This window comes from Podarcis cretensis, assembly GCF_951804945.1.
Source record: "Podarcis cretensis genome assembly, chromosome: 1".
Classification (NCBI taxonomy): Eukaryota; Metazoa; Chordata; class Lepidosauria; order Squamata; family Lacertidae; genus Podarcis; species Podarcis cretensis.
Window position 1 is genome coordinate 19,236,184 of NC_137170.1, and position 9,767 is coordinate 19,245,950.

Consider the following 9,767-nt stretch of genomic DNA (forward strand, 5'->3'; position numbering starts at 1 on the left):
GGATGTGCTTTGCTTATGCTAAATCTCATATTCCAGTTTGTAATATCTCACATAGAACAGAAAATAAGGACCCTCACTGGGAACACTAAAAGCCCTTTGGAAGTTACTGAAGGTGCCAGATCAGTCCTGTTTGAAGCTCTTGGCTCAGCCTTTTCATTCTGAACTTTCTTAAGGCAAATGATTAGATTAATTCCTTGATGGGGACAATGAGGTCAAGAGGAAGGCACCTATAGACCTACAGCTTGGTGCATTTGTTTGGTTGAAAGAGTAGGAACCCATTTAGGCAAAAATATTAAATAACCTGCTCTGCTCTGCTCTGCTCTGCTCTTCTGTTTTTTTAAAAAATCATTTTCAAGTCTGGCTATCCTGGGAAGATAGACAGCCTTCAGAGGAGACCCAGCCTCCTTTATGCCTTTTACCTCCTCACAAGTCAGATTTTGTATGTTGCCTTGACCGCAGAATCTAAGTTGCATTTTTCTTTACTTGGTGTTATGTTGTTTGACAGGGCTGTGGAATAATGGGACACTTTGTGGGCTTTTGGCTTCCGTATGCATCTTTCTCATGTGAGCATTCCACCACATGTGTCCATATGCCTCATAAACTTCATTTTTCTTTTAATATCCCAGATCAGAATAGGTGCCCTCATCCAAATTGCCCATCTTTCTTTTGTGCATTGGGTAGACCATATATATATATCTCCCCATCCTACTTGACCTAGGGAGGTTTTCTAGGGTATAATTTGGATTCCCCTGATTTAGTCTGTCAAGACAGTGGACAATGTAAAAGTTACACATTTTGATTCTGTTGACCCGCACTTTAAAGCTTTTTGTTCGCATTCAAAACCAGCGGCTTCTGAACAAGAAATTACAACAGCTTTGTCTTTGCTTGGCCCAGAGGTGGGTGAAACTATTAAGGGGGACATCTGAGATTAAGTGTCAGTGTTGCTAAGCGTGGCATTCACAATACTGGCACTATAAAGAAAATAATAATAACTTATTGGACAGTTTTTCTACTGCCATTCAATTTGATGTGAGTGCCTTGAAAACTGATCTTCCTATTTGAGTCTCTTGAGACAAATGCAAACATTTTTGTGAAATGAAAAGACTTTTAAAAAAAACGGTAGAACAAGAAAAGTACGTTCTTTTAGGGTTAAAACAAAACAAAAGAGCCACATTTACTTAAAAAAAAAAAAAATCCTGGTTGAAGATAGTGGACATGAAAATGCCATAAGACCCAATCAAATGAAGATGTATATCCAGCACAACTTCGGACATCAATTTGCTGAATTGTTCTCAGCCTCTCTCTTTTTTTTCAGGACAACGCTGCTTAGGAAATGGAATGGAAATGATTTACTGCTGAATTAAAACTCAAATGACACAAATTGCAAGTTGTTATCATTGAATGAAAAAAAATTCAGGAACAACGGCTAATTTTTTTAAAAGTTAAATTTAGTGCACTCTGTCTTAAAATACGTTTACAGTATTGAATACATACAAGGGTAAAAAAAAATTGTGTGTATGTGTGTTTGAGCAATCTCTCTTCTTCTTTTTTTCAAAGTTTGCTTAATAGGTTATTAAAAATGCCATAATGGCCATGTGTATATTGTTTTCATTTGGTGACGGGGTTTTAGTATATATTATATATATTAAAATTTCTTGATTACTGTAAAAGTGGACCAGTATTTGTAATAATGGAGAATGCCTGGGCATTTTACAAAACCAGAAAGAAAAAAAAAACTTTTCTCTTTTTTCCTTGAAAATGTTGCAGTAAAATTTAAATGGTGGGTCTATAAATTTGTTCTTGTCACTGTAACTGTAAAGTCTGAGTTTTAGTAATTTTTTTTTCTGCCTTGGGTGTTGAATTTTTATTTCAAGAAAAAAATGTATAGAAACTTGTATTTGGGGATTAAAAGGTGACTGCTACACCATGTAGAAAAAGTATGTAGGAAAAAAGTGCTTAATATTGTTATTGCTTTGCAGATTAAAAAAAAAATCACATTTCTGACCTGTACCTATTTTTATCTCTCCCCCCCCCTCCCCTGCCCCTATATCCCCCTCTTCTGGAATGGATATTGATATTGGTTAATTCATATAATGTAGGCACTTGCTGTATTTTTACTGGAACTTGTAATTTTTTAACTGTACGCTTGTCCTTTTAAAGGGATTTAATGTACTTTTTTGTTAGTGAATTTGGAAATAAAAATAAAAACAAACAAACAGGCTGCCATAATATATTTTTTTAATTTGGCAGGATAAAATAGTGCAAAAAATAAATAAATAATAATTGTATGTCAAGACCTTATTGTACAGAAGAAGGAAAAAAAATAAAAATAAAAGGGTTGTTTAACGACCTGTTGAGTAAAAGAAACAAAACAATTATTATTTTTAATTATGTGGTTTTTGGGATTCCTTTTATTCTCTTTGGAAGGGGCGGGGTATCAGGTTTTGTTTTGTTTATGAGTTGTTCTGTTCGCAATTTTAGTTGTGTGTATGTATATGTATTTTTTTTTCCTGTCAGAAATGGCCTACAAAAAAAGAAAAGAAAAGAAAAAAAGGAAGAAGCACTGTTCATACAGGGCAGTTAATGACTTTGAAACTGCCTGGACCCCTTGTATCAAGGCCTTTCCGGGTAGAGTTGAACTAGGATGGATGGCTGTTGCCTGTTATTGTTAAATGAAACTCAGTTTTTGTGAAGATGTTTGACGTAACATTCCACAGATGCCCCCCGCTTTTTTTTAGAGTCGGGGAAGCGGCTTTTGCCTGGCACACGTAGACTTTCCGGCCCCAGTCCATAAAACTGCACGGTGTGTGTGCTTAAGGTACCCGGTGCTACTGGTTTTGACATCACTGGCACCTATCGTGGGATGAAGGGCCATGTTTGCAGTCAGGGCACTCACCATCACTGGATAGGCACTGTTAATCCTCACTGCACCAACTATCTGCCAGGGCAATGTGCATCTGGACTTTCGCCCAATTGGGGCCTGATCCCAGGGCCCTTGTCGGATCAGGGCACCCATCCATTACCACCTCTTCATAGCCTTCATCTGAAGCGGTTTGAAAAGAAGTAGGGGGAAGGAAGGGGGACCAAACACTCTGTTGGTGCAACTGTGAACTGGGTCGGAGTGAAAAATTTGGCCTGGGCACATCCCACTTCTATCCCACCTTCCCTTTCCACGCCCCAATCCCTGTCAGAACAGGACCATGTACAGGTTTTGCCAGTCTGCTCTTCTGTCTGCTTTCGTTGCTGTTGACTCCTAATTGTACATTCCATAAATTTCTTAAATATCTGAAGGACTGGGATGAAATTCTGTGCCTTTAGGTTGACAGACACTCCTCCCTAGGATTGCTTTGTTAAGTCCCAATAATTAGGATTATGCCATGAGTTGAGCGTTATTTTTTTAATCTTTATTTTGTTTCTGCTGTTTCAGTTTTTTTAAAAAAATAATGGGGGGGACAGGGCAAGGCACCGTGCTAGGGACTATTTTAAGGTAAGGGAGAGCAAATATGAGGAGCCATTAGCAGTGTGTGAAGAAATAGAAGTGGGGGGGAAGGAGGGAAACACACGTGATTATGAAGTCACGGAGCCATCACAATGCCAAGGGTTGTAGAACTGGCCTAGCCATTCCTCCTAGCTCTTCAGAATTAGGGATAAGGTTACGCTAAGACCTTGTTGTGGAGCAACCTTCTATATGAAGACCAGAGAACCTGGAAAAGCCATCTTCTTACAGAAATATTTCATAGTATCCTACAACACGCACACCCCTTCCCCTACTCTGGAGTACATCCTGGAGTATTATTCAGAGATATTTTTGGTGAAAACCAGGCATAGGGTATTTTATATATATATATCCCTAGGTGCCTTGCTTTCTCCGAAACTAAATCCACAGCGAAGTGAATTCAGATTTCATTTTGAAACTGTGAGCACGACACTTTTCCTCCTGGATGAACTCAGATTTAAACCACCAGCAGCTGTCTTATTATGTGTCTTGAATCGATGAGAAACCAACATACAAGCACAAACATTGTGTTTCGTGAAACCACGGTGACCCCACCTCCTCCTCCCTGCTTTTAAGAATCCCTGCTTCACAAGGCCATAAGCACAATATGGCCGACATGCCACGGGTATCTCTTCTGTCGTGATTATTTTTTACACTGCTAATATCAGCAACGTTAACAGTGTTAAGTAACAATTATCCCATGCAGCACACCCCTGCTCCGCTTAAAATCGATGCACAAAGAGCATTTCTGGAGCAACGGCCCTCCTTTTTTTTAGAATGTGGACGTTCAAAATAGAGTCGTGCCCTTCAGCATTTCATCCTAGTCCTGATTAAATACAGTCCAAGGGGTTATTTTGTTTTTGTTTTTCACAGGCAAACTCATTTTATGGTGCTCTTTGTATTTTAGAACTGCAAAGCAAAGTAACGTTGATTTCAGTTGTTTGCATTTGTATCGGCAAGGCAAACTATTTTTATTACCTTTTTCTATTACTTATTGTATGAGCTTTCATTGTTTACTTGGAGGTTTTGTCTTTTACTACAAGTTTGGAACTATTTATTATTGCTTGGTATTTGTGCTCCATTAAAAAAAAAAAAAGAAAGGAAAGAAAGAAAGATAGGAGCACTTTTTTTTATTATGGGTAAAATGTTGAGATGGCAGGAGGTCATTTCAATATCACTTAGTGAAATATTTATTGTTCCTTTTATTCTCTGTACAAGACTCCTGACCTCTCCCCCATCCCACCCCACTTGTCACATTGTTGAGTTCAGCATGTGTCTACCATTTCATTTGTACGCTCGTTCAAAACAATGTTCCAGTTTCAAGTTATAAAAAAATAATAATAAATTGGACATTTGACTTGATCTCCAAATATTGTCTTTACTGCTTATTTGAAATTGGAGCTAAGGTGGATGGTGAGTTTAGTTTTTTGTTTTTTTTTTAAGGCACAGATTTGGGGGTGGAGAAACTTTGTCCTAAGGTGGCTAGACACATTATATTGTTCCAACAAGGATGCAGAAAGCCCTTGTGTAAAATAAGCACATGACTCAAGGCTTTTCTATAGTTCAAAGAGCCAGCCTAGTTTTCGATGCAACACATTGAGCCCTGTTGTGGTGGACATTTTGTTCAGTCTCATTGCTTCCTAGCACATCTTGTTATCTGACCTTCAGTTACATCTGGTACAGTTATTAGCATGTACTTCTGGTACAGGGGAGCCTTTACCACTGGGTATGTGGAGGGGGACAAAGTCAATTCAGTCTGCTTTTAAAGGCAAACTTACCAAAATTAAGTCTGGAACTGAAATTGAAATATTCGGCCGTACCTACCACTAAACAACTGAAGCAGTAGTAAAGCACTCAGCATCGTGGAGGGAGTTCAGTAAGTTTTTAGAATAGTAAGGCCACAATTTATGTGCATTTAACTTGTGCACATTCAGCTTTCCGTGCTTGGCATAATTATTATTATTTTTAAAAATACAGTTTAATTTCACAATACAATAAAAAATCAACCTAATCTAAACAAGAAATTAAAAAAGGAGATAGAAGCAGTGCTTTTTTTCCCCTTAAAAAATGTTTAGGGGTACTCTCATTTTCCTACTCATATTGAAATACTGCCCCTCAATGTGGCCAAACTTAGATTCACAAAATGTTTAGGGGTATGCGTCCCCCTCAATGTGGCCAAACTTAGATTAACAAAATGTTTAGGAGTATGCGTCCCCCCAGAAAAAAGCACTGGTTAGAAGAATACAAATATCTTAACTCGTATCCCATACAGAAAAAGGTGTACCCTCGCAGCTCTCACCTGGGAGCATCCCATTCTTCCCTCAGCCTCTCACCCTGGGATTTCTCCCCTTCCCTATCTCTCATGCAGGGTCCTTCATCTGGCTTGGCAAAAAAACATTAAAAAGGGGGCAGAGGTTCAGAAAAAAATACTTTGGCAATTCTGCCCCACATTGCACCCAATGTGTTATGATTACATGCAATCTGCGGAATGTAACTCCAGCACAAGTTGCAAGTTTGCTGTACTTGGCATATACAGTGATACCTCTGGTTGCGAACAGAATCCATTCCAGAGGCCCTTTCACAACATGAAAAGAGCACGACCTGTGCAGGTGCGTGGCATGATTTGGCGCTTGTGCGCATGCGCAAGCGGCGAAACCCGGAAGTAACCCTTTCTGGTACTTCCGGGTCGCCGCAGGACGTTAACCTGAAAGAATGTAACATGAAGCAAACGTAACATGAGGTATGGCTATACCTGTGTGCACTGTCCAAAGAAGGTTGAAGCTGTGGGTGCTTAAGGGCCAGAGAGGATGGCTGAGAAGGTCCCTAGACCCCAAAAAACTCAAAGACCGTCAGGGGAAGAAATGGGAACACAGCATTTCATAATTTTGTGTAAAGAACTGGGAGCTGTTCATTCGTACAAATAGCCCGGACACATTCTGGTATATGATTAATTGCTTGCTATGCTTGCTAAAATGCAGGGATTTGGGGAAGGGGTCGGCTTCTGACATTCAGCCCAGTCATTGCTCTTCCCATTTGGAAGCCTGCCGCAGCCGAAATTCGGCTGCTTTACGCTTTCCGAGTTCTTGAGCAATGCAAGTGAATAAGAGTAAAGAGTCAAGCATCATCTGCATGCCCCTGCATGCTACCTCCCCCTGCTCCCCATACATCAGCTTAAGATGTAACTAGCACAGGAACGCAGGAAGATGCTGCATACTGAGTCAGACCACTGGGCCATTTTGCTCAGTATTACACACTGCCTGAGAGAGTCTTGGACAGGCTCTCTCGCAACCCTACCTGGAGACACCAGGGATTGAGCCTGGGAGCTTTTACACAGAAAGCTTGTGCTCTGCTCCTCTGAGCTCAAGGTCCTTCCCTGAGCAAAACATCAGCATATGGTGATAATACTTTCTCAACAAGGAGAGATGTAAATGAGGCTGCACTCTACTTTCTCCATGCTTAAGCACCAATATACATTCTGGAAGAGACGTGCAAAGAGAACGGAGTCAGCATTTGATTCAAAATTGATTCTAACAACCATCAGGTGTGTGCTGGCTTCTTGAAATCAGGGATCACATCCTGTTCTTGGTCAGCTGCTTGTATACAGCTGTCAGGAAACACTCGATCTTTGCAAAACACCAGAATGTGAGGTGGGAGATAACACATGCAAGGCTGTCATATGCAAGGCTTGTAGCTGTGTTAGTTGATGAAATTATTGTTGGGACATGAGGCTGCCTGACCCACAGATTTCAGTTAGTGTATTTACTTATGCAAGTTTTGCAGTATCTCAACATCCTGTAAAACAAGGAAGGGTCATAGCCCAATGGTAGAGCATACCATTTGCATCCAGAAGTTTTCTGGCTGAATCACCAATGGCTCCAAGTAGGGCTGGGGAGAACAGTCACCCTCAAACGTTGGACAGCCACTGTCAGTAAGTGTCAACAGTGCCAAACTTGATGAACCATTGATCTGAAGCTTCCTGTATTCCTAGGAAACCAATCTCTGCAAAGACCCAATGTCATGCCAATGTTATGGGATGAGTTTCAAAGTAGGAGCCAAATGTGGAAACTGGCAAACTCTGGAAACTCAATACGTACACATTTCCTCTCCCTTGCACACATTCACACAAACAGATCCCTCGCATCAGGCAACACCTTCTCACCACTACTTCCCTGCTCAATCTGGGTATTTTCCTAAAAGAGGTGCACTGGAACTCTACATCGTCTAGTAGAGAACCAGATAGGGATCTATCCTAGGCAGGAATATACGTTTTTCATCCCACCAGCACTTATTCCTTCTAACCACCACTCTAAAGGTAAAGGAACCCCTGACTATTAAGTCCAGTCACGGACGACTCTGGGGTTGTGCCGCTCATCTCGCTTTACTGGCCGAGGGAGCCAATGTTTGTCTGCAGTTTTTCTGGGTCATGTGGCCAGCATGACTCAGCCGCTTCTGGCGAAACCAGAGCAGTGCACAGAAACACCGTTTACCTTCCCACTGGAGTGGTACTATTTATCTACTCACACTTGATGTGCTTTCAAACTGCTAAGTTGGCAGGAGCAGGGACCGAGCAATGGGAGCTCACTCCGTCACGGGGATTCGAACCACCGAACTTCTGATTGGCAAGCCTTAGGCTCTGTGGTTTAGACCACAGCGCCACCCGCGCCACTCTAGCAAGGGTTAATAGCGGACTCAATTGAAACTTATTTGGGTTGCAAATCCTTAACCTTCTACCATCCTTGGTAAAAACACCTCTCTCCACCTACCCCTGCAGCCACATGAAAGGCTGGGCAAGGATTTATTCGACCACTACTGAAAGGCTGGGACCATGGCAAGAGTTCATGCTTTGCATACTAAAGATCCCAGCTTCATCCCTCAGGATCTTTAGTTAAAAGCATTTCTGATTATTGGGGGTGGGGTAGGGGATGGAGGGACTCTGATGTGATCTGGAGACTCCTTGCTAGTCAAATTCTGGGAGGTGCGAGGGTAGACCTCCACTGGAATAAGAGGGAAATAGTTATCTTGGTGTTAATGAACACCCAGATTTCCATCTTCCTGAGGGATAGACCCAATTATGAACATGTGGCTGCGACTTCTTCACTTGCCTGTGATAATCTTGAAATCACTTGGCTGGATAATCTTGAAATGATGGACTGGGCGGTCATAACTGCATCACAGACAGCAAGGTAACACTGACCCATCTGACTTGCAGCATTACCTGCTCCTTCCCCTTCTTTTGCCTTAGGAGAACAATCAACATCTAGCTTTCCCAAGCAGGTGGCTATTGCACTCATGCCCTGCTTGAAGGCTTCCCATCATAGGAACAAAATGCTGGACTAGACATGTCTTTGGTCTGATCCAGTAGGTGCCTAATAAGCCCTCTTTCTCTCTTAAGTGGGAGAATTACCACTGCACTGCCACCAAACACCTGCAGATACCAGAAAGAACAAGAGGAACTTCCACTTTATGAGGTCGGTTTTGTAGGAGAGCAGAAGTCTTCACTGAGCTTTCTCTCTGGGGTGCAGCTGCCCTTTCAGCTCCTGTCTGGTGCTTGATGTTTTCCATTGGTGCAATGCTGGGCATGTTCATTAATGTCTGAAACCAAAATGGTATCATTGAGAATCTGGGGAAAACCTCTTTTTCCTTGGAAGAACAGTTCCACCACGATCACTGCACAATCAGCATGCTCTTCTTCTTTTTTTGCCAACCTCCTGAGCTTGACAAGGTCAAATCAACCCCCAAAGAACTTTATTTATTTGCTCATGCATAAAGAATGGAAAGTTCAAAAACAGAATATTGATCATGAATGCCAGTATTTGGTGAGTTAGTTCACATTCCATACATATGGTGGGGCCCTGGCTAAATCACCACAGCACATGTGATAAAACTGGATCACAGGGATCAGGTAGGCACATGTAGGGGTGTATACTGATAAAATAAATGCACAGTGTTTCCACTTAATGCATAAAATTATTAGAATGCTTAGTATGTGAACTGGTCCTGGTGGAAAGGTTTGCTTAGCTATTCTGTTTTATTTCTATTTTATCCTGTGAAAACTTGCATATTCCTTTCGTAACAGAAGCCAGTCCCATAAAAATCACAACATTCCTTGCCAGATATGGAAGGGATATTGCAGAACAATGTGGGAAACATATTTTGAATTAAAAAATCACACACATTCATGCCACAAGTATGATTCGGAGATTCGGATTTGAGTAAACACACACTTGTGGACAATTTTCCAGGGTGGTGGTGGTGGAAAGGGATGGTGATT

General features: G+C 41.3%; 1 protein-coding gene across 1 annotated transcript in view; it reads left to right on the top strand.

Annotated features, from left to right (window-relative positions):
* BCL11B (BCL11 transcription factor B) overlaps positions 1 to 4,866 on the top strand; it is a 166,065-nt gene extending 161,199 nt beyond the window's left edge. Inside the window, exon 5 of the mRNA XM_079948074.1 lies at positions 1,316 to 4,866. Within this exon, the coding sequence (XP_079804200.1) occupies positions 1,316 to 1,317 (2 nt within the window). The 3' untranslated portion in view covers positions 1,318 to 4,866. The remainder of the gene's footprint in view (positions 1 to 1,315) is intronic.
* The last annotated feature ends 4,901 nt before the right edge of the window (positions 4,867 to 9,767 follow it).